This window comes from Trachemys scripta, chromosome 1, assembly GCF_013100865.1.
Source record: "Trachemys scripta elegans isolate TJP31775 chromosome 1, CAS_Tse_1.0, whole genome shotgun sequence".
NCBI classification, from domain to species: Eukaryota; Metazoa; Chordata; order Testudines; family Emydidae; genus Trachemys; species Trachemys scripta.
This window is the reverse complement of record NC_048298.1, coordinates 269311159-269337284: the sequence shown is the minus strand read 5'-3', so window position 1 is coordinate 269337284 and position 26126 is coordinate 269311159. Positions and strand designations below refer to the sequence as shown.

General features: G+C 40.4%; 1 protein-coding gene across 5 annotated transcripts in view; it reads right to left on the bottom strand.

The window, feature by feature from the left end:
• KLF12 (Kruppel like factor 12) overlaps positions 1-26126 on the bottom strand; it is a 348332-nt gene that overhangs the window by 14098 nt on the left and 308108 nt on the right. For all 5 annotated transcript variants that reach the window (XM_034758347.1, XM_034758346.1, XM_034758349.1 and 2 more), the window contains one exon: positions 9215-9372. In XM_034758347.1, coding sequence (XP_034614238.1) covers positions 9215-9372 — 158 coding nt within the window. The remainder of the gene's footprint in view (positions 1-9214; positions 9373-26126) is intronic.

Sequence of the window (26126 nt, the reverse complement as noted above, 5' to 3'; positions counted from 1 at the left end):
TCAAGTTGCAGTGGGGGAGGTCCAGGTTGGATATCAGGAAAAACTATTTCACTAGGAGGGTGGTGAAACACTGGAATGCGTTACCTAGGGAGGTGGTGGAGTCTCCTTCCTTGGAGGTTTTTAAGGCCCGGCTTGACAAAGCCCTGGCTGGGATGATTTAGCTGGGAATTGGTCCTGCTTTGAGCAGGGGGTTGGACTAGATGACCTCTTGAGGTCCCTTCCAACTCTGATATTCTATGATTCTATGGTGATCCCAAATCTGGTATACCTATGTGCAAAGGCATTCAAATCTTTGCTTGCCATGATGCTCTTCTGACATGTTCTTCAACTGTCCTCACCTGGGGGGAGTTTGGCCAGTCACTTATCCCTTTTGATGGCTAGATTGAGATGCAAGCAATTCCGGCCTCTGTGGGTCTCCTTTTCTTTCTCACTCTTGTCGTACAGCACAGCTACCAACTTCCTTGCTGCAGAAATTGCAGTTTGTCCATCACTCTCTCCCAAATTGGCAAGATCTCTGAACTGGTAAGCTCCCGTTGTTTTGACAACATTAAATACACATTCCCTCCCCATCCCCCAATATCAAAAAGGGATGATACAGTCACATCCTGTTAATGTGTGTACAGCAGGAAGTGCGTTGCAGAAGTCACAAGCGAGTACATCACAAATTGCACACACAGATATAAAGCGACCCTTGTCAGTTGTGCTGGTAATGGTGCCTGTTTCAATGCACATGTTACCTATGTGTTCCATTTTTGGAAAGTAGTTAACAGCAAGGACCACAATATCTCTATCAGGTGACCTAATTACTATGGTTCCTTTGACATCAAAAGACCCAAAAGCCAGGCTGCACATACATCATTCAGAAGCATCCTTGTGTCCACTTCCTCCTGAGTACTATGCAAGTTTTGGACTTCTTCAGCACCTCTACTGGCAGGGCTGGCTCCAGGGTTTTTGCCGCCCCAAGCGGCGGAAAAAAATAAAAAGCCACGATCGCGATCGACGGCAGCTCCACCGAGCCACTTTCTTCTTCGGCGGCAATTCGGCGGCAGGTCCTTCCCTCCGAGAGGGACAGGGACCCTCCGCCGAATTGCCGCCAAAAAGCCCAATGTGCCGCCCCTTCCCCTTGGCCGCCCCAAGCACCTGCTTGCTCAGCTGGTGTCTGGAGCCGGCCCTGTCTACTGGTGATGGACTTTGCTACTTCCCTACTGGAAATCCAGCAAGGCGTGTTTGTGTTGGGTGTCTCCTACACTCAGGTGCATTTTGAATGATATATTCACAGAGGAATTTTACTAGTGACTGCTTGTTGGATGCCACATTTAGAAACTTTTTCCATGGAGACACAGGGCATCTACCAATCATCTAGTATTTCTTGCATCCAACCTTATATCCCGTCTGGCATTGTCTTTCTGCCATTTTCACAGAGTTACTATTGTCATAGCTGTCAAAGATTTCACTTACAGAATTAGCTTTGTCAGATCCTTTCAGGATCTGCCCCTAGTACATCGGAGGTGTGGAATTTGTCTCCAGCCATCATTTGTATGACTGCCATGGCATCTCTGACGTACACTGTGTGTGGGGAAAGGGTCCCAGAGCCCGGGCTCCAGCTGGATCCCAAACGTCTACATCACAATTAAACAGCCCTGTAGCCCAAGCCCAGCGAGCCAGAGTCAGCAGACATGTGCCAAGAGCAAGTGTTTAATTGCAGTGTAGACATACCCATGGGTGTGAGTAAGGGTGGAGGGGTTTTACTGTCCTTTATGCTGCTACATGGCCGTGCATCCTGGACTACAATCTGGCCGTGAGAATTTGTAAGTACTATAGTTCTGGAAGGTAAAATATTAAGTGATAAATTAGAGAAGATTTTATTCTGCATAACAAAAATCAGTATTCCCTTGTGCCACACACAGACAAACCCCTATGCATCTCATATTTACAAAGTCAAGGAGCATTGCTGCAAATATTTTTCATAACCTAGAGACAAGAGCAATCACAGCTAAAACTAGACTCACTTTCCTACATCATTCCCAACAAAGTGCTTTGGAGTAAGTGTGGGCACTTTGACAGTGCAGAATAATTATTCCCTTGCTTTGTGTGTGCTTAAGGTGAATTTAGTGCTCACAAACAGCTCCAGATTAATGAAATCATTTAATTGTCTGCAGAGAGGCTGTGAGATGAGAATTGGAAGTACAAGCTTTTTGTGATGTGGACTCCTGTCCATGAGGAACTGGACTAAGAGATCCATCTCATTACACCCAGGCTACTATGGGTATGTCTATACGTCAGTAAAAGACCTAGAGCTGACCTGGGTCAGCTGACTCAGGTGTATGTGGTTCAGGCTGCAGGGCTAAAAAGCTGCAATGTAGACGTTCAGACTTGGGCTGAGCCCAGGTTCTGAGACCCTGTGTGGGGGGGAGGTTTACAAAGCCACAGGTCCAGCCTGAGCCTGAACATCTACACTGCAATTTCATAGCCTGAGCCCTATCAGTCCAAGTCAGCTAACCTGGGCCAGCCATGGCTGTGATGTGACTCTTTTATCGCAGTGTAGATGTACCCTATGTGGCTAGTAGATGCTATCTACCCGGGATGTGGTAGAACTGGGAAGTCATTCCCCATAGTCCATTGTCAATTTCATGAGCTATCTGATGCCTAATTTTTAAATATTATGGGCCCTATCCTATGACATTGAAGCCACTGACTCCAATAGGAACAGGATCTGGCTCTAAGAGCCCAGTTCAATAAAAGAATATGGCTATCTTCCATGCTGCAGCAGCCTGCAGGAAAAACCATAAGCCTAGAAACGAGGACTTCCATGATATGCACTTGTTTCCGCAGTGGAAAGCTCTACTGTTTATTGAATCTGGCACTAAATTTTAGAAAGTCTTTCTTAAAAAATAAAAGTGACGCCCAAGACAAATATAACTTCCTATTTTATTTAAAATATAGTAATTTATAAATTGGTTTTGTTTATTTAAATTTCCAGTTTTCTAGCCCAGGATATGGGCCTGGTCTTGCAACCCTTTAACCCATTTGTATATTCACATGAAGGGCTGCAGGACTGGAGCTAAGGGAGCAGGCAAGACATGCATGGGGGAGGGAGTGGGAAAAGAGATGTGTTAATTTTACAGTAGGCCAAAACTCTACAAAACTAAAACCAAATCCAAATGGATTATCTAAAGGATGATGTTTCCTCTTAATATTTGTCTAAAGAAGGGATTACAAGCCAATAAATATATTTCTGTAATGTACAGCTGGCGAAAGGCAATAAACGATTCTTAAAAAAAAACAACCCCAAAAAACAGGTAGCGAATGGAGTTTTAAAACCTACAGAGCAAAAATAACTTTTTTGGTATCTCCTATTTCTTAAGTCTGCTCTGAAATGCTGAAAGGAAAATCTGAACAAAAACTAATGACAGGTGTCCTTTCATATTAAAATAATATATGGAGCAACAGTGAGTGAGAGGAATGCAAAGTTTGAAAAAACACAGACTAAACAAAACACCCATGTATTCACTAGCCCTCTCTCTACATGGCTGGCATTTCAAACCAGCTGAAAAGGAACAACTTCTGTCACAGGAAATACTGGCACTTTCTCAGGTACACAAATGCATAGCTGAAAAGTTTAGTGTCTCCACGTAACACTGGTGAAGAGCCCAACACTGAAAAATGGCCTTCATTATGTCTAAGGCTATAGGTATTTACTCTTAAATCTACGGGACACTATTGATCAATGACACGCCCTCATCCCTGCCCTCCCAAGTTCAGACACCTATCTGACCTTATTGCTCATTGCTATTATGTTAATGAAAAATTAAAAAATAAAGTCTGTGAAGTTAAATATTAACCAGTGTAAACTGAAAATTGCCCCCATCAAAGAACTATAAGATTTACCTGAAAAGCCGGCAAAAATGATGAGCACAGTGTCTCTGACCCAGTGACTTCTTGATGACAACTAGCAGAGGGTACAGAGGGTGCATAGGATTTTACAGGGGTCCCCTGCATCAGATATATGTATAATAATTCATGAAAGGGTGGCATGTGAGATCTCTGCCTGGAGCCAGTAGCCTACTGCTCATCACAGTCATGGTGAAAGGTATGTATTGATAATATTTAATATTTATTTGTCTGTACTAAAAAATTATGTTCTTAAGGCAGGTAACCAGGAGGTGATATACCTTGGATAGGTTCCTTTCAAGCAGGGGGTAACAGATGCTTATCTACCTCTCTGGACATTGTCTATTATGTGCCCCACAATGTAGGCTTATTTGCATACTGAGCCAGCTGCTGATTAAAAGACTGAAATCTACAAGAAAGAAGCACTCAGGAAAAACCCAACTAGCAGGGGGATGTCTTGCTTATGAATAAGGACAATGATATATCTGGGGATGCAAAGACACCCAGGATCTTGCAACAAGGAGGCAAGCTGACATGAATGTCTCATGAATGAATCACAGCCAAGCCTGGCTGTAAACTGGTGGAAGAACTTTGGGTAAGCAATGTTCTATAACACAGGAAAGCAGCTAGTTAAATAAATCTAGGTTCTAGAATCTGTGTTATGATTTTATTTTATATGTAACCATTTGTTTCCAAATACTTCTACTTGCTGTCACTTGTCTCTCTAAACTTGGTTAAATAAACTTTCACTTGCTTCACTATAAACATATCTAAGTGCTGTGTGTTAAACAGAATGGTGATCTGATGTGAAACTTGTAAGCTGAGTGTACTGCTTTTTTGTAAGCAGCAAAGCTGTGTCCAGTACACCTGAGGCTGGACACTCCAGGTCAACAGTCAGAGGGCTCAGGGTCTGGAGAGTGCTTATTGCTAATCTGTATAGAGAGAGTGGGGCCTGCAAAGGCCTAGAGCGGAGTGCTCATGTTGCCCGGGAACGGTGGAGTCAGGGAGCTGACCCACAGCAGACACAGACAAGACTTCCTTGCGCTAAGGGCCAGTGGTAGTGAGGTGCCTCACAGGGTGACCGGGTGTCTGGTTTTCGGGACGGTTTGTTTACCTGAAGCATCTGCAGGTTGCAGCATCCAGCCGATTACAGCTCCCACTGGCCACGGTTCGCCGTCCCAGGCCAATGGGGGCTGCGGGATGCAGCACAGGCCGAGGGATGTGCTGGCCGCCGCTTTCTGCAGCCCTCATTGGCCTGGGATGGCGAACCGTGGCCAGTGGGAGCTGCAATCAAGCGAATCTGCGGATGCTGCAGGCAAACAAACTGTCCCGGCCCACCAGCGGCTTTCCCTGATGGGCCGTGTGCCAAAGGTTGTCGATCCCTGAGCTAGATTATAGTTAGAGCTATTTGGAAAAAATGTGAAGATGGATGATACATTCTGAACATTTTTGCAATATTTTCCTGCTTTTCTCTAAAATTTCAAAATTTCCATCCTTCTACAGAACATACTCACACAAAGTGAAACATTTTGCACAATTCCCCCCTCACACACAATTTTTTGGGTCAAAAATTTGTAACATTTGTGCCCAGTTCTAGTTACAGAGAAAAAATTGGGCTGACTGAAAAATGAAGGAAAATTTTCCTGAACATAGGTTTTCTTCCCATTGAAATGTTGATGAAAAATTTCATCAACATTTCTAATTTTGAAATGTCTAACCAACTCTGTGGAAGACTTTGAAGAACTAAAGTAAGCTTAATTCTGTAGGTCCTATTAAAACGTTTTTAAAATTAATGACTCCCCTCTTCCCCATACCATGTTACTTTATAACTCCAGGTATTTGCCTCTTTAGGAGGTTCTAATAAAATAACACGACTACCACCACTACCCAGTTAACCAGCCCCCACAACTTTATGCGATTAAATTTCACAATGGGTATGAATGATGATGCTCAGTTATTGCACCGATTAGGACCATACAAGTATGTAGGTAGAATGCAATGAATACATACTTTAGGTATGAATACAGTAGAGTGCTTTCACCCTTCTGATCTATAAAGATTACTCATTTGAAGAGTCACATATTAGCAGTTTTCTGTGAGTTCCGTGAGACAGAAACTAGCCTGAGAAAACCCAGGTCATCTGATTTCTCATAGTTTCTTCTTCTTCTTAAGGGAGATGATAAATCTGAGCACATGCTGACTGTAAGCCCCTCAGGTTCCCATCACACCAGATATTTTCCAACCTTTTTAGATGATTTGGCAAAATAACAACAAAAACCCGATACTGAAAAGATAAAATTGATAGCTGGTACTTGTGACTTATGAAATGTTCTAATTTAATAGTGAGATCTGTTTTCTGGTTTTCTAATTGCAGAAACAATTTGTTATTCAAGCTCACCACCTAGTGGATTCAATAGCCACAAATGAGAGTTCATTGTTTACACTAGCATTTGAAGTAACATTGGTGAACAGTACTTGCTATTGATAGTATCTTCAAGTATCCAGGTCACACAGGGAAAAGATGATATTATATTACCGTCTACAGTTTTTTTAAATTAAATTTTAAAGAACTATAGTTTAATGTCAACATTCCTTAATAAAAATATTTTTAGAATTTTACTATATCAAAATGATTGTGTATCTATTTCATTTGCTGTAAATATATATCAAGTGTACAAATACATATTAAGGAGCTTTCACACCAATTCTGCTCAGCTAAATTATTTGTAGCAAGATCAAATGGTGCAACAGCATACTCCATGAAAAATTAAAATTATGCAATGCCAAGTTTCTGTGATCTTTTGTCAGAAAGAACTTGCTCACCCTTGTGTGCATGGCTGTCATAATTCATTTATACCTGTCCAATACTGCACACTAATTACTATGGGTCATACATAAATAATTGACTCAGCTTGCCTGAGGCAAAGGGTAAAGACTAAGATATACATGCAAGATGAGATTAATACCTACTGTAAATTCACAGTCAATGCTGTATTTAAGGAAGACTGTGAGCTTCTCACAGAGACCAGAAAGGTGTTTTGTAAACATGTTCAGTTTTAACAACACATTATAGAATTTCTTATCTGCTCAGCTAGTTGCCTAAATTTGACACTCACCTTCTTTCTGTTTAATTTTTATTGTGTAAATGGAAGCAGACAGTATAAATCGTGTACTTGCTGTGAGCTTTTTTGTGGTACTTTTCTTTCAGATATTTTCAGAAGGAACAAACCAACAAAAAAGATCACTACAAGATACCCAAAGCAGTTGTCATTTGGTATAGGTACAAAGACTCCATTACTCCCTAAACGCTCCTGAAAAGTAATTCTACATACTAATGCCTTTTTCAAACTTGGGGGCCTAACTTTAGGTCCCTAAATATGTGACCAGCCTGACTTTCAGAGGTGCTGGCCACCTCCATCAACTTGGATGCAGATTGAAGAGGGATCAGAGTGTGTGTGTGTAGGGGGGGGGGGGAGGGAGAGGGCAGAAGTAAGAGAGGACAGCAAACAAGAGTAAACTGAGAGGAAAGACAGTCAAACAATCTATAAGGAATGGTGCTAGGGATGGGCAGTTATAGGAAGCTGAGAAGAGCGCAGCCTGCCAGAAGAAAACCTGATTACAATTAACAGGCCACTGGAGCTTTTCTTCCATTTTGGGAGGGGACTATTTCCTTAAGAAGTATTTTTTAGTAGGGGTGATAAGGATGGAGACGGATTCAGTATTGCTTTCAACAAAAGGTGGCAATCCTACCCACCAAACAGACCTGTTGGGAAAACTGATGCAGACGTGTTAATGACTTCACTTCTCTAACAAGTTTGAACTGGTCCCCAGATTTTACCTGGAAAATGGAAATTTGTTATTCTTTTCCAGGATAAACTTTTCCAACACATACAAATGCTGAGATAGCTCGTGCCAGATACAGCAAGTCTAAATTCACACAAGACTTTTCCATGTCAAAAGTGTACTGCAGTGTCATCTTATCATTAGATCATAACTTCCCATTTTCCAACTAGCTGCATCTGTCACAAGATGAACTGAAAGAAATATAAGTACTGAAAGTGGGCATGGTCTAGTCGTCTGATCATGGGACTGTGAACCAGAGATGCTTAAGTTCTAACTAAGAAGTTGTATTTACTGCTAATTTAAGTAGTTATAATAACTTTGTAATGTTTATGCTTTCAATTAGAGCATAAGAATTGTCTTGTGGAGAAGAGACCTAGAAGCTATGGTCCTAGTTCTGGGTTCTGCAACAGACTTCTTGTGTCTCAGTTCCTCATCTGTAAAACTGGGATAGGACTATTATTTTGCTAAGTCTTATGGGTGTGGTGAGAGCATATTCATTAATATGTGGGAGATACTCAGATATCACGATGATGGGCAGCATATAAGACCCTAGACACATTGAGAGATTAAACAGAAAAGAGCAGATGCTTTGTCAGTCAACTTCCTTTTAATGCTTAGATCTGGAGTTATAAGACACTAAAAATGTCGGTGAAAAAATACTATCCCGAGTTCTTTAGTATCACAACACCCAGCTTTGACACTGACTACCTCCATGGCCTTTCCAAAGTCATTTCATTATTATTGTTATTATATTATATTGTATCTGTATTAAAATAGTGCCTACAACCCTCGATTGACATTGATGCCTCACTGTACAAACTCAGAATAAGAGACACTCCCTACTCCCGAGAGCCAGGGCCGGTGCAAGGACGTTTCGCACCCTAGGCGAAACTTCCACCTTGTGCCCTCCTGCCTCCCCGAGCTCTGCGGCAGCTCCCCACCCTCCCTCCGCCCTGAGGCGCCCCCCCCCGCGGCAGTTCCCCACCTCCCCTCTGCTTTGAGGCGCCCCCCATGCGGCAGCTCCCCACCGCCCCCTCCCCTGGCCTGGGGAGCCATGCGGCAGCACCCCACCCCAGCTCACCTCTGCTCCGCCCCCACCCTGAGCCCTGGGGCAGCTCCCCACCCTGAAGAGACAAAAAAACCCCAAAGGGCTGAAGGGAAACAAAGGCAGAGTCACTTGTCCACTGGCAGAGCTGGGAACAGAAACCAGGTCTCTTGATTGCCAGCCTAATGCCCTATTCAACAGTCGACACTTCCCCTCTGTTTCTGTCTCTGGCCATTTCATCAACCTGTTTCTGAGTGTAGAAGTCTGTAAAATTATAACATTCATTTACTTCAACCTATTACATTCACTTATTGGTACTGTATCTCCCCTCACAATGCTGTCATGAGGAAGAGTTGCTTTCTGTAAAGAGTTTTGAGGATATAAAATGCTGTATAAGTACTAAGCATTATTATTATATTCTCAGCAAAGTACTACCTGTGTGTGTCCGCCGGTGAGCCTTCAGATGAGAACTTTTTGTGTATACTTTGTTGCATCCTTCAAAATCACACCTATGGATGCGCCGCTTCCTGGAGTCTGGGGACTCAGACCTTCTCTGGCGCCTTGTGCTCTCAATACTGAATGGTGAAATTGAACTGTAAAATATAACGGAAGCAAAAAATTAAGACAAAGGAATATCATGCAACTTGGACAGAAACTTATGAAATCGCAGAATACAATAGTTTGGTATGCAACTTGGTTTGTTACTGACATGTAATTACAGGTCACAGAAAAGGAAACCAAATTCATTTATGAAAAGAAACCAGCAAGAATATTTTGGACCTTAAGGAAACTAAAGTACTAAAATAGGAATTGTTGTGATCTGTAGTCACTCTCCAAAAGAGAACCATTAACACTACTTTTGAAAATCTTGTTACAATATACAGAACAAGTATTTTTATTTCGACAGTAGTGGTGATACTAGCATTTCTGAAACAAAACAGTTTTAGGGGGTTTAGAAATTTGGCTGTAAATAGTCTGGGTTAAAACTATGCATAAAAGTTTTCAGTCCATGATCATGCTTTTATGGCAGCCCCAAACTGGGATGTTATCAGATTTAAAGCCATAGTGGCCTGAACTATAGAGTTCTTTTTGTATAAATATTATTTTTAAGCATTATCATAATTTAGAGTTTCCCAGTGTGTATGTGACCTGTAGCCATATTCTAGGGAGTTTGTGAAAATGGATAGAGTCCTTGAAATCAAAACCAAGTAACTAGAAAACAATTCCTAGGAGAATACCGTCCATCAGTTACTAGATTATGTGACATGAAAAGAAACAAATCTAGCTGACAAGCAAATGGTTTAGGAATTGCATTTTGGTATCTGCAGCAGATTAGAGAGTTGGGCTATGTGATTCATGGACATAAATCATACTACTCCAGAAACTATTTTAAACAAATTCCCACCAGCAAAGATAAAAGCTGAATGTGTAAAAAACAAAAACAAACCCAATCAAACACAAACCCCTAAATCCTAAACATTGTACGTACAGAACATACTCTGAACAAAAGCCACAAGACCAGAAAATCTTGATCTTGAATGAAGCATTCAAGTTGCAGAAAGTACAGCTTGTTTAAATGTCTGGTTGATGGAAGGAGGATCAAGTCCATTATACAGCTGTGATGTCTAACAGTGAGAAAAATGAGTGGCAAGCATAATCAGCAGGTACCATTAAGTTATTTGTTACGTCACATGCAGACCAGTGACCTCACTGCTACAAGCTGCCCTGCGTTTATAGCAAAATTCATATAGGGGAGAAAGAAAGTGAAACAGTATTGCAACTGTGGCAGAGGACCTGATCCTGGTGCCTCACTGAAATACTCAGTAGCTTTAATGGGCTAAGAATCAGGCCCACACAGCCAAAGCTAGAAACAGCAGTTGAGCAGTGATGCAGTCATGGTGCCTTGCCTTTTTGTGTCAGTACGGAATCACACATAAATAATAAATATTGTCATCCTGTTGAGCACACTGAGGTGGGAGTGTCAAAATAATGCAAAGCATGAATCACAAGTATCAATCCAAACCATTCTATTTACTTCAGCAACATGGACTAAATAATCCACTAACCAACCCAAAAGCACATAATACAACTATGAACTAACCTCCCAATAGGAGGTGATCTTCCTCTGTCCTTCACTTATTTGGTGTATAAGTTATTGCAACTCATATAGGGGCAGATCCTGCAGTGCTATGGCAGGAATTGTCTCAATTTTCTATAAGAAGGACCTCAGAGTAATGACCATTGTTCACCATAAGACCCAAAATATGGAGGTACCAAAGTAACAGTTAAAGACAGCATAAGATTACATTACTGAGGCTCCTCTGATAGAAGCCACTCCTGTATTAATCTTAAATTCAGCTGTAAATGTGCTTTGAACATTACAAGACCCTTATAGGTGAACGGACAACACAACATTCTGTTTACTTGAACAAGTTGTATACAACAACCAGCAAATGAAGAAATTACAAAGTAACCTACTCAAAACCTCTTTTTAGGGCCATAAAGGTCTCACTGCCTGGCTCTGCTCAGCGATGGTGCTCCAGGGAAAGCATAGTTTAGGGGTAACACATCATCCAAGGAAGCCCTGTTGGAGAAGGAAGCCAACTGGGTATTCATGTAAGAGGTATATTTTTATTCTATAGAACAGATTCAATTTTTAAAAAAACCTAAGATTTTATAGTCACATAAAATGACTTTTTTTCTGACGTTTGAGAACTGTGCCATATTCTAAATATGTGCCAGTCATGACTCCCTTCCCCAAAACAGATGCATCAGTACAACAGTTCGCTTGGTAGCTGTGATGGCTTAGAATGGGGAGTATTTGTGAACCAGGAAGAGGTTAAACACCTTTCCCAGGCAACAAGGAGAAAACTGATCCTTACCTGAGCTGCCAGACCTGGAGATTAAAACTGATAGCTGTGACTTGTTAGGCTGCTAGAAGGCACAGCTGTGAGTGTGTCGCTCCAGGTCTAGCAGCTCAGTCAGTCTTTAACTGTCATCTTCTTCCTTTCTACCCAGTGAAGGGATTTAACTCCTTCCTGTTTCACACCAGGATGGGCACATGCAACCCACCACAGATGGATTCGGGAGGAGCCCAGCTGAGCCAACCTGGGCAGTGAGACTGCCCAGTGTGAACCCAACAGAGTTACTCCATATTCAACCCTGTTTCATTATATTAACAGCTGTGTAACTTGTGTAAAAGTTATCACAGGGAAGAGCTGCTCTTTTCAGATAAGCAGCAACAATAACTATATTCATTATTGCTTAATGAAACTTGAGGTAAAACAAACATAATCAAACATTGTTTAGACTTAAATGTTTTGAGTAGTCTATAAACCTTCAACCACAAAGTGACTTGCGTGGCTAAAATCCATGTCCAGAAGGCTGAACATTTCTCTCTCACACTAGAGGCAAAAAAAGACCTTTGCAATATAATGAAAATTTAGACTCAACCAGCAGATGGCCTTCTAGTCCTCTAGAATGGCCCATGCTCTTTGGCTCTCATTACAACAGGCATTAGAACAGCACAGCTAGTGCAATATTATCTTTTCTTTGCGGCCAAGGTACCTATTTTAAGTCCCATGTATTTTGCTTCCCACTATTTGCATACACTGAAAAACACTTCTGCTTTTGGTCCATGCAGCAACAGACAACCTCAGACTATTAAGGACAAGCTTAATCTTACAGTAGCTACTTTCTGTATTTGGTCTTCAGTTTTCTTTTTCAATAGGCAGAACTTAGCTGGTTGGAAATACGATTCATAGGAGTTGGACCTACACTGTGGAATTCGCTATATAGTCAAAGGCCTGATTGCATTCAGAACCAAATGTAAAACCTATCTCTTTAACATAGCTTTTCCTCAACAAGGTCTTTTCTACCAGTGTTTCTACCTTCTCTCTCACACAACAAAATATATATAGGTAGACAGACAGATATCACAGATCCCATGCTGGTGAGTGAGCATGTGGGAATTCAGCTATTAAACATTATGCTGCTTTTTAGAGGAAAGGGAATGGTTTTAAATCTTCTCAGTATTAACAAAAGGAAACAATTATAAAATGAGAAATTTATTACTGTAATTATAGCATGTTTCTAGGTGCTACATAGAAGGAATGACACATGAATTTAGCAACGAGAATTAGTAATTTATGAAAAATGTACACTTTCTCGGCAAAATTCTCCCTTGTATGTGCACAAAAGTGCACACACATAAAATAAAAGCAGAACATTCTGACATAATATGCCTGCATTTAGGATTATAAATGACAGAAACTGAGAATGTGCAGTTGAAGAAAATCCTTGGGTCTCTGGAATACCTTCCTAGTTCAAAGTGATACAAGGGCCTCAGAGACATAGCTGCTTATGGGTGCTTAGCATTTATGAAAATCAGGCCACGTACTTAACTAAATATAGATTTTAAATCCTAACTTTCAGTTTTTTGTTTTTTAAAATCTTAGCCTTCGGGTCCAGTGGTGAGTGACACCTCCAGAGCAGACTAACTCAGCATGACAGGACTGGAGGCCCTCTCCTCCCCTCGCTATGGTTCTCTGTCTCCCTCCTTCTGTGGCTGAGCCATAACTGGAACTTGCAGCTGTTCTACTCTCATGACTTCACCAAGGGGTCAGCCCAGAGTGAAGAAAAAGTGGCCCCACCATACATGCTGATTTATTCTAGTTTGTTTCTGAAAAAGTTCTGCCTGTGAGGATATAATGTTTTTGCTAGTTTGCGAACTCAGCACTGATGGAGTTGGCCTGTGGGCATACCATGCATACTGCTCCAAAGATGAAATACCCTTTCTCTTTCTGTGCTCTGAGGATTACAGACAGATATAGGCATCCACTGGTTTTTCCTGCAGGGTGAACTGAAGTGTGCTTCCAGGGCTGAAAATATGCTCCTTTCCAACAAAACTTCACACATAGTCAAAATTTGGCCCCCTGAAAACAGAAGTATTTTTTCTACCCCTCGGATATATTTTTCTTAGCATGCTCTCATTTAGAGTAATGTTTAAAAGTACTGTAAAAGCACACTAAACATTCAACTGCAACAATGAATGGTTATATAAACTATTTATTAAATTTATTTCATTATAATTTATGTTACTTACAAAACTCTAACCATTGTCATATAGAGCCACCAAACTACTCATTGTACAGTAATGCAATGATTTTGATACCTTCAATTTGTTTTATAGGTTAGATTCAATCTCCTCTTTTAGTTTAAAGTAACACCTATACCTCTTATTTCTATTTTCTACAATCTTCTTAACAATATCTTATTCATAGTGTGTATATATATCTTATTATATTTCCCCCCTGAGTCTTATCTATTAGGTACTGTTTTGTGCATGGTTAATATAAATATTAGGAATATTAGATCATAAAACATGTCAAACATGGTTTAAGATAATCAGAAAAGGAAGATGTGCATTACTCATTTTATTAATGGTAATTACTGTAATTAATACATTTTTAAGGTGATTTTACACTGGGAATTTAAGGAGAGAATTTTTTCAACAGAGAAAGAAGGGATCTGGCTGTATATACAAATGAAGCAAAAACTACATACATGCTGTATACTATACAGAGATATGGATGATTTGATTACATTCAGTGTAGCCAGCAAATAAAGGAACTTGCAAATTTGTGACTATGGCTTTATCCATAATACTTTCTTTCTGCAGAGACAAAATGCAGCTGATTTGAACTGTTGATTTGCCCCGTTGGAACATAGTGAATTACATCATTTCTCATCCTATGATGTAACTGAACGTGCAACGATGTGCAAAACAAACTCTTTCCTGTCAGCTGGAAGGAAACTGGGTTCAGAAGAGACGAGAGTGCAGTGTGACAATGTACAAGAACCATAAGATATATCTTATCAAAACAACCATCATCTACATTATTAGACACATTTTATATATATAAGATAACAATACAGTTAGTTAATGATACTGTATGTTCCCCCTAACTCAAGCATATAATTAATTAGAGAAATGACAGTCAAAAAAGACCTTCAACAATTTTATGCTCATCATAAACCAGGAAGATTTTACATTAGAGACTTGTTTTGTTAAAGAGCACAGAAATGTTATCAGTTAACAATCTTGCACTTAAGCATTGCATAAATTATTGAAATGCTTATACCTGATTTAGGGAAACAATAACTTTAATGGAGCTATGACAATTTACATCAGCAAAGGATCTGGCCCCAGGAATCTATATCTGGATCAATAGAGAAATGTTTCTTTTTTAAAAACTATATGTGGAAATTTGCCCCCCAAAATTATACCACACCCCAACCCAACAATAATCAGTCCTGGACTAGTGACAGATTTAAAATCCAATGAACCATCAGAATAGGATTGTTGTACAACTGGAAAGGGCAGATTCCAATGGAATATATAGCATGTGCTTCTATCCCTGGGAGGTTCCAAAATATCAGACTTCACAATCATGACATTCTTATGTACAAAAAAGGTATCTTTAGGGCATTTTTACATGTTTTTAAAAATTCTGTACTTTAATTCTCCTTCCCACCCACCCATCCCCCATTCTCCATGACCTGTGCTGCTGGACTCTTTGTAGCTAAGGCAGTTGGCATCATAGGTTGAGGGATATGACAAACAATTCCACTATAATGTTTTAAAACTCTTAAGACATTTCTAAAATAGTTTCTCTCTAATATATGTGCCCTATATAAAATGCATGACCGATTGGTATGATATAAACTCTTTGTTGGCATTCATTTAGAATGACTTGTATAACTCCTTCCTTGCTCTGCCACTCTGAGTATTGCAGGTCAGTCCAAACTCATGCAGTATATACCCTTACATTACATCACACTACCATGAAGTCTCTTTCTAAACAGTGCAGATACAGACTTTTGTGATACATACTTCACAATGCAAAATGAGGAAGTGACCAGAAACCAATACGAGCTTGAATTAAATTTTTCTTTTCTCTTCTTTTTTGAATTAACTTAGTTCACTTCAGGCAATGATGTTCTTGCCTAACGTGTGTTAAAGAGTAAAATCCATGGAGAAAAGGAAACCTCTGTTAATTAACTTCATCACAATGAACTCACACTTGCAAAAAAGTACATGAAGGCATTTCTTTAGATCTGAACTAACGATAAGCAATTGAATGTTTTCCCAATAGTAGCTCCTAACATACTACATCTCATCCTCATCTGACATTTGCTGGCTCAGCTATAATGCATGCACACAGCATGTGGCCCAGAAGAGGAAGTATAGCTATGTCATCTCTTCACTGGACCAATGGGAGAATAGCAGGGGTTAGGCATGGGGCACTTAGGTTTAATAAAAGCACTGAGATCCCCTGCAACAGGAGATCATATCAATGCTGGATTAGTTTTTTTTCTTTTGTGTTTCCTTCCAAATGGAACAGAAAAAACTGGAAAAGTTAACCAATGTGCCTCATGCCCACTGGTTTCAGGGGAATCACACCCCTAGCTCATAGTTTAGATGTAACCTTTAAGAAATATGTGGACAAATTGGACAGTCTCCAGGGGACAGTTACAAAAATGATAAAAGGTTTAGAAAACTTGATGTATGATGAAAAGTCAAAAAATCTAGTGATATTTAGTCTGAGAAAAGGAGACTGAAGTGGGATCAGACAGTCTTTAAATATATTAAGCAGTGTTGCAAAGAGGACAGTGATCAGTTGTTCTCCACATCCTCTGAAGGTAGGACAAGAAATAATTGTTAATCTGCAGCAAGGGAGATTTAGGGTTAGATATTAAGAAAAACTTTCTAACTATAAGGGAAGTTAAGCATTGGAATAGTCTTCCAAGGGAGGTTATGGAATCCCAAACATTGGAGGTTTTTAAGAACAGGTTAGATCACCTGTCAGAGATGGTCTTAAGTGTGCTTGGTCCTGCCTCAGCATAGGGGACTGTACTAGATTCTAGCCCAGGGATTGGCAACGTTTGGCACATGGTTTGCCAGGGTAAGCCCCCTGGTGGACCGGGCTGGTTTGTTTACCTGCCGCGTTTGCAGGTTCGGCCGACTGCTGCTCCCACTGGTCATGGTTCGCCGTCCCATGCCAATGGGGGCTGCGGGAAATGGCGCAGGCTGAGGGATGTGCTGGCCGCCGATTCCTGCCGCCCCCATTGGCCTGAAGCATGAACCACAGCCAGTCTGTGAGTGTATATACTTCAAAGAATACATCTACTATTGTTACAAACTAATGGCCATAACTATTTGGCCTGTAAATCAACAAGGGATTAAATGTTTTTCTTGTTCTACTTTGAATACATTTCATCTCTTATTCATTTTAAAGCAAAGTACCTACTGAAGACGACCATACATAATTGATTTTTTGAAATTCTCTCTCCAACACACTTATCTAATCAATAAAGTTTCAGTTTTTCTCTCTGCCTTTGTCTCTCCCATTGAATGGAAGTTCTTATTGTTAGAGAATACTTCATAAAGCTGATATATTAATAAATCTAAGAAGTCAATATAAATCCTGCTAAATTGTATTCATTAGCAAGTAAAATCCTGACATGTTTATGTTTGATCAGAATCTTTGTTTTTTGTGTGGCATTTTTTATTTAGCTCTACACATTTTCAGTCTGATAACCATGTCTATCAAGTATTTCTTTATTCAGATTGTATTACTTAGATTGTAAACTCTGCGGGGAAAGGACCATCTGTTTGTTCTGTGTTTGTACAGTGCCTAGCACAGTGACATTCTGGACCATGACTAGGACTCCTAGATGCTACCACAATGCAAATAAATAATGATACTTCAACTCTCCCCCCTACTTTCTCTAGATATTTATGCATCCAACTTTTGCCATCTGGTAAGTTGAATGTGGATAAAAGTTTTAAATTGTTGCTTACTATCTGAAATATTCCTAAGAGCCTGACCTGTGTACCCTCTAAAATTTGTAAGCCACATGCTACTTCAAACTAACTGCTAAAGATCATTCATAGGGCAATACACAGATAAAAAACAACAGCTTTGAATAATGTTTGAATATGACCAGTGGCACAGGGGGCAGCAGAGCTGAAAACAGGGGAGTTTGAGTGGGAGTTTGGTGGAGGGTGTGCATTGTGGTTTTGTTTTGTTTTTTGTTTCCTTCTTGATAGGCACTTAGGAGGGATGGCTGTGACAGCTACAAAGGCAGTAGTATGGAAGAATGGAAGAGACAATGAAGATGACTGGATGCAGAAGCTGTGGGATGTACATTATTCTGGAGAGGGTACCTAAAAGATTCTTCATTTATATGAAGTGCTGCCTGATAGATCTGATGGAAGGGCAGGCCCGAGGTTTGGAGATGCAGCTAGAAACTATGGTTCAGTTTCAAAGATGATTTGAGCAGATGAGGGAGGAGAGGAGAGAGGAGATCAAAGGGAAATCTCAAAACTTGCAGATGCATAAACCTGAGAACTGTGAGGGTAGACTGCTGGATGAAGAAAGTGGCCAGTTGAAGCATATGACTATGAAGACAAGGCAGAGGAAAAGACCAGATAGCGAAGGAGAAATAGAGCTGAGGAACAGGTGTGCTGAGTTGGAAATGGAGGGGGGGAGGCAGACAGTAACAGAAGATGGGAGAGCAAGGGAGAAGATGAATGGCTAGTCCTACAACAAGAGGGGAAAAGACAATGGAGATTGTGTTTGGAGCAACAGGAGGACAGAGGATGACTCACAGAAGACTCACAGCAAGGGAGACCAGAAGACGAGAAGACTTGCAACCAGAAATAACAGAATTGCACCAACACCAGGGAAAGGCAAGTCTAAGTGATTGGGAATGCCCTACTATGAAGAATAGATAGGTCTGTTATCAGAGCTGATCTGGAGAACAGAAGGGTGTTGTATCTGCTGGGAGCTAAGATACAGGATGTGGACCTGAGGCTGAAGAGGATACTAATGTGAGCATGAAAGAATCCTCTCACTGGGATGCATCAAGGAAGACTAAGCCAGGCTGGGGAAGACACTTAAAGAAATGGAGGCTCAAGTGCTCTTTAGTGGGATTCTGCCTGTTCCTAAAGGAATAGAGCAAAAGGGAGACAATATTATGATGATCAACAGATGGCTCAGACAATGGTGCTAGAAGGAAGGCTCTGGGATGTCTAACCACAGGAGACATTAACGGACAGAGGGCAGTTTTCATGGGATGGACTCCTCCTGAATAGGGAGCGAAACAGACTTCTGGGATGGAGGCTGATACAACTGATTAAAAGAGCTTTTAAACTAGGAATCTGAGGAGATGGTTGGGAGATGCTCATGTAATCTCCACACTTGATTTTAATATTGAGAGGAAGGAAAATCAAATGAAAGGAACAACAAATAGTAGGAAAATGGTTAACAACAAAACAGTCAGGTAGGTGATACTGGCAGTGAAATGACTGTATTTAATCAGGTGAGGAAACTGGGTGAAGCCAATCAGAAACAACTAAGATTTCTCTACACCAATGCAAGGAGGTGGGGTAACAAAATGGAGGAACTAGAACTACTGGTGCAGGAAATGAAACCAGATATTATAGGGATGACAGAAACATAGTGGAATAGTAGTCATGACTGCAATACTGGTATTGAAGGGTAACAGAAAACAGAAATAAAGGTAAAGGTGGTGGACTAGCATTGTATATTAATGATAAGGTAGACTGTAAAGATATTAGAAGAAATGGAATGGATAAAACAGAATCTGTTTGGTTCAAAATCACTTTAGAGAAGAAAGGTAACAGAAGCTCCATTGGGACAGTGTTTGGAGTCTTATTTGGATATAGCTAGAGAGCTCTTTAAAATATTTAATGAAATAAATTACTGGGAATTGTGTGATTAGGGGAGACTTTAATTCCCCACATATCGATTGGAGGACAAATGCTACTAATAAACGTAGGGCCCAGATAATCCTAGATGTGATATTCAACAAATTTCTTCACAAAATAGTCTCTGAACCAAGAAGAGGTAATGACGTTTTAGATTTAGTATTGGTACGTAGCGAGGAACTCACAGAAGAACTGGTTGTAGAGGACAACCTTAGTTTGAGTGAAAATGAGTTTATTCAGTTTAAACTAAATGGAAGGATAAATAAAAATAGTTCTGCAACTAGGGTTCTTGATTTTAAAAGAGCAAACTTTAAAAAATTAAGGGAATTAATTTTTTAGGTAAGTGGACTGGACTGAAGCAGTCAAAGATCTGATTGTTGAGGAGGCTTGAAATTACAGCAAGTCAAAGTAAGAGAAACTAGCTGAAGCCTGAATCCCAAGCAAGGGGAAAAATCATAGGGAAGGGTTGCAGACTAAATTGGATGAACAAGCACCTCAAATAGGTCATTAAAAGAAAGCAGAAAGCCTACAAGGAATGGATCAGCACGGAAAGCTACCATTCAGACGTCTGAAAGTGTAGGGAAAAAGCGAGAATTGCCAAAAGCAAGCTGAGTTGGATTTTGAAGAGAAAATTAAAACCAATAGTAAAAAGTTTTTTAGCCATAAAAATAAAAAGAAAACAAGGATCGAAGATGCAGGACTACTAAACACTGAGGTTGGGGTGGAGATTAAAGAAAATATAGGTATGGAACTACACCTAAAAAAACCCTTTGCCTCAGTTTTAATATGGGTAATGAGGAGCTGGTGGGGAGAGAGGGGCAGGGAGGCTAATGGGAACAAGGATACGGCAGTAGAAATTAATGGAGATACCCTATCTCCTAGAACTGGAAGGGACCTTGAAAGGTCATCGAGTCCAGCCCCCTGCCTTCACTAACAGGAATAAGTACTGATTTTGCTCCAGATCCCTAAGTGGCCCCCTCAAGGATTGAACTCACAACCCTGGGTTTAGCAGGCCAATGCTCAAACCACTGAGCTATCCCTCCCCTACAGCTGAGGTGGAAGCCAAACTCAAACCACTTAATGGTACCAAATCGGTGGGCACAGATAGTCTCCATAGAAGAATATGAAAAGAAATGGCACATGATATTGCAAGCCCAATAGCAAGAATTTTTAATAAATCCACAAACTTGGAGATCTTCAGAATTGCAAATTCATATTTGAGAAGGGAAAAAAAGTAATCCAGAAATAGGCCCATTAGTTTGACCTCAATTATATGCAAGGTCTTGGAACAAATTTTGAAAGAGGGAGTAGTTAAGGACACAGAAATAAATGGGGACAAATACAACATGGTTTTACAAAAGTTAGAGCATGCCAGACCAACCAGATCTCTTTCCTACAGAAGATAGCTGATTTTCACCTGGATTTCAGTAAAGCATTTGATACAGTTTCACATGGGAAATTATTAGTTAAAATGGAGAAGATGGGACTTAATATTAGAATTGAAGGGTGGTAAGGAACTGGTTATAGGGGAGACTACAATGGGTCAGGCTGAAAGGGGAACGGTCAGGCTGGAGGTAACTTGCTAGTGGAGTTCCTCAAGGATTGGTCTTGGTACCAAACTTATTAATGACAGAAGTGGGAATGAACTAATAAAATTTGTGGATGACAAAAAAATTGGGAGGTACTGCAAATACAGAGGAGGACAGAAATATTATACAAGAAAATTTGAATAATTTTGAAAACTGGAGAAATAGAAATGGGATTAAATTTAATAGTGCAAAGTGCAAGATCATGAAGTTAGGGACTAGCAACATGAATTTTTGCTATAAGCTGGGGATTTATCAGTTGGAAGTAATGTAGGAGGAGAAAGACCTGGGTCTATTGGTTGATCACAGGATGACTATAACCACCAGTGTGCCATGAAAAAGGTTAATGTAATCCTAGGATACATCAGGCAATGTATATCCAATAGAGATATGGGAGTGTTACTATCATTATACAAGACACTAGAGAGGCAACATCTGGAGTACTATGTGCAATTCTGGTCTCCCAGAAGATTAATTGAAACAGCTGCAGAAAAGGGCTACTACAATGATAAGAGGAATGGAGAACCTACCTTACGAGAGGAGACTTAAGAAGTTTGGCTTGTTAGCCTAACAAAACGGAGGATAAGGGGAGATAGGTTTGCTCTCTATAAATACATCAGATGGAGGAAGAGGAGTTATTTAAGTTAAGGGCCAATGTAGGCACAAAAACAAATAGATATAAACTGGCCATCAATAAGTTTAGGCTTGAAATTAGACAAAGGTTTCTAACTACCAGGGGAGTAAAGTTCTGGAACAGCCTTCCAAGGGGAGCAGAGAGAACAAAAAACCTAAAGTTTGCTAAGTTTATGGAGGGGATGGTATGATCAGATTGCCTACAATGGCATGTGGCCCATCTGTGATTGCTCTTATCAAATATTTCCATCTGCTGGAGATGGGATACTAGATGGCAAGTGCTCTGAGTTACTACAGTGAATTCTTTCCCCAGTGTCTGACTGGTGAGTCTTGCTCATATGCTCAGGGTCTAACTGATCACCATATTTGATGTCAGGAAGGAATTTTCCCCTAGGTCAGATTGGCAGTGTCCCTGGGGTTTTTCTTGCCTTCCTCAGAAATGTGGGGCACACGTCACTTGCTGCTTTGAATTAAGAGTAATTAGTTGTTTCTCTGTAACTTGAATCTTTAAATGAAGATTTAAGGACTTCAGTAACTAATCCAGAAGTTATGGGCCAACTACTGGAGTGAGTGGGTGAAGTTCTGTGGCCTGCGATGTGCAGGAAGTTGTCTGAGATGATTATGATGGTCCCTTCAGGCGTTAAAGTCTAGGAGTCTATGAATGTGCTTTACAATTTCAAAGCCAAAGAAAATAATGTGACACATCCGCATTGCTATTCAGGCAAAGATCCTATCTAAAACAATCCTAGGGTGAAGTGAAGAAAAGCTTTGTCATTGGCTTCAAGGGGACCAGGATGTCACTCATAGTTTACACCACGCTCCCGGAGGCAAAAACTGAGTAAGGATCCAAGATTTGCCTCATTGCACTAACTATGATTTTCCAGGTGAGTTTATAAGTAGGTTCTCATGAGATGAGTTAATAAGATTCCCTCTTTATCTGCCTTGTTGAAATATAATGTAATGTGTTTTCATGATAAGCAGTTTCCCTCTAGCATATGTCTCCCTTTCGGACTTTAACCATTCAATTATTTGACTTAAATTGTTCAACTATTTCCAACTGACACTGAGTACTTTGTGTAGAAAGAGGCAAAAATGTATCAAGTCCTGAAATATTCATTTTAGTCCAACCAAGCCAATCCCTAAATGCTAGCAAAATATTAATATTTACAAACTTTTGGAAGTGTTTTTTTTAAAGATTTAACCCACAAGAATTAATTGGAGAAAATATTTAAAGGTAATGCTGCACTAAGATGGCATCATGTGCAGATAATTTAATCTGTGATATATTGCTGCAGTACATGAACCCTGTATTTCACAGTGGGGTTTAATAGTCACAGTTACCAGATTAGTGCACTTTCTTCTTTTATTTGAAAATGTCAGGAGGAAAAAAAATTCCATTTCTATAAACTTAGAAATGTAACCTGTTCCTCAGCTGGATTCCTTTCTAGTGTTGCTTTTTTTCCTTAAAAATGAATATCAGGCCTTTCCTCCACACCTGTCATGCAATTAGCCCTCTCTTCAGAGTTAAAATACAGGATTTGTATGGCCTGGTCATTATTTTAGTATGTTTATTCTTACAACATCTTTGCTAGTGTTCCTTTTCAAATACTCTACTACATAAGCATAATACAAAGAAGGATGTAAAAAAAAAAAAAAAAAAGAGAGAAACATCTATTTATCCATCCTACAGCATCCCCTTTTGTAACTGAGCTCCTATGATTCTATCTGAGGATTAAAGAAGGTAGCAATATGGCACAGACCTATTAGATCAGGGATCGTCAACCTTTGGCACGTGGCCCGCCAGGGTAAGCACCCTAGTGGGCCGGGCCAGTTTGTTTACCTGCCGCATGCACAGGTTCAGCCAATCGCGGCTCCCACTGGCCACAGTTTGCTGCTCCAGGCCAATGGGGGTTGTGGGAAGCAGTGGTCAGCACATCCTTTGGCCCGCACTGCTTCACGCAGCCCCCATTGGCCTGGGATGGCAAACCGCGGCTAGTGGGAGCCGCGATTGGCCGAACCTGCAGACGCAGCAGGTAAACAAACTGGCCCGATTGCCGACCCCTGCATTAGATCATCTAACTTATCTCCTTGCCAGTTTAGGACTGTTGCCTATAGTACATTTACTAGTGTAGTTTTAATTATTCCAAGTGTTGGGCTGAGGACGGGCATGACCCAGAGTGTTTTTGATGCTGAAATCATCTTAATATTATGGTTTCAGGGCACTGGATTGTGACTCAGAGGATCCTGACTTTGCTACAGATATTCCATGTAACTTTGGGCAAAAAACTTAATCTCTCTCAATTCCCCATTTGCAAAGTGAGGATAATAACACCTCTCTCATAGGGGTATAGTGCAGACAAAATCCATTAATGATTGCGAAATGCTCAGATACAATGATGATGAGAGCCAGCTAAGTACATATAGAGACTAATTGGGTGAAGTAATATCTTTTATTGGACCACCTTCTGTTGGTGAGAGATACAAACTTTCGAGTTTACAAAGAGCTCTTCTTCAGGTCTGGGAAACATACTCAGGCCATGTCTCACTTACCGGGTACGATCAATGCAGCAGGGGGTGATTTAGCGGGTCTAGTGAAGACCCGCTAAAATCGACTGCAGAGCGCTCTCCGGTTGACTTCGGTACTCCACCGGAACGAGAAGATTAAGGTAAGTCAACGGGAGAGCATCTCCCATTGATGCAGCAGTGAATCACAGCAGGTACCTTAATAGTTGTACTCCTCTTGAAGATAACCATCATATCCCATAGGATAGATCAACACATTTCCTCTTCATTCCACCATAACGTTTACTTGCTTACTGTCTGGAATTTTACAAACTGTACCAGGCATTGCGTACAGCACTCACTACTGCCACCAATGTATTTTTTCAAGAGCAGATACACATATTGACTACAGTTTTTCTAATGGAGCCATATTTCTCCACTAATTATAGCATATAATCCTATATTTTTAAAAACACACACACATACACACACACAGGGGGAATTGAGCAGAAAAAGAATGTATTGGATCTTAAAAGATGAGAAAATATATTGTTTTGTAACATTTTTGGGCCTTAACACATAGATAGTGCAAAAGCACATAGTTACAGTTACCAAAGGACATTGGTGTCTGGATAGGTCATTACAAAGGTTTATGGAAACAAAACCTTCAGCTGTGCGATACCACAATAGCTACAGTAAAAATGAAGGAAAATATTCAAAGTCAGGGGAATCATGAAGAAATCAGTCATAGATTTCAAGGTCAGAAGGGACCATTATGATCATCTGGTGTGACCTCCTGCATAACATAGGCTACAAATTTAATGTGATGACAACTGCATCCAGCCAAGAACTCATGTATGAAATAGTGCACATCATTTAGAAAGTCATCCAAACTTGATTTAAAGACTCTTGTTAAACAGCCTTCCTCAAGTGAGAATCAAACACCTCACTAAATTTTTTTAATGGATCCTGTCATACTATTCTTAACTATTTCTTCTACAGCAGTGTTTTCTAACCCTGTTATTTCCTAAAAGGATTTTATTTGTGTATACTATAAAGGTTCAGGCAGGTTTGGCATAGGTTGCTATTTAGAATAGGTGAAATTTTTCCAGGTGTGGAAGGTCTATTCAGGGTACTTTGAATCTCTTAAGCCTTGGAGAAGGACTGTGTTTGGGGGCTTCCACACCTTCTGCAGACTGCAGAATGGATCTCCATGCAGGCTCCTAATAGGATAGAGTGAAAGGGGCTGTTGGGTGCAGAACGGACTGAAGCTATAAGGCCATAAAATCCACAAGTAGCAGGCACAGAGGGGTGTGGTAGCTATTCCAATTCCTCAAACTGAAGCAACAGCTGGAAAGTGGCTATAACTTGCTTAATGTTGCAGAGGGCGAGGGCTCCAGCAGCTGCTCAGACAAAGCTCAATTACTCTGGCTTTGTGTGGAGAGAAGAGACTTTCACCCATTGGACTGTTTCTTCATGATAGAAGAATCACTCTTAAAACAGCGCGAGGAACACACACACACACACTCACACACCAGGAGTGCAATGAGAACTAGAACTAGAACTAGTCCTAGGACTAGGTTTTAGTCAGGAGGAGAGGATGGAAGAGGATAAAGTATGGGCCAGATCAGATGAGAAACATCACATAAAAAAGAATCTGACACAGTTGGCTGCTCAAACATAGGGTGGTACTTGTTACAGAAAGGAAATGAAAGAAATCTTGAATACTGATATTATGGATTTTTTTTGTAAAAAGATTAATTAAATGTCATGTAGAACTGTCATGTGGCCCGGTGAAGTCCCACTCCTGACATAATAGAGGTACAGC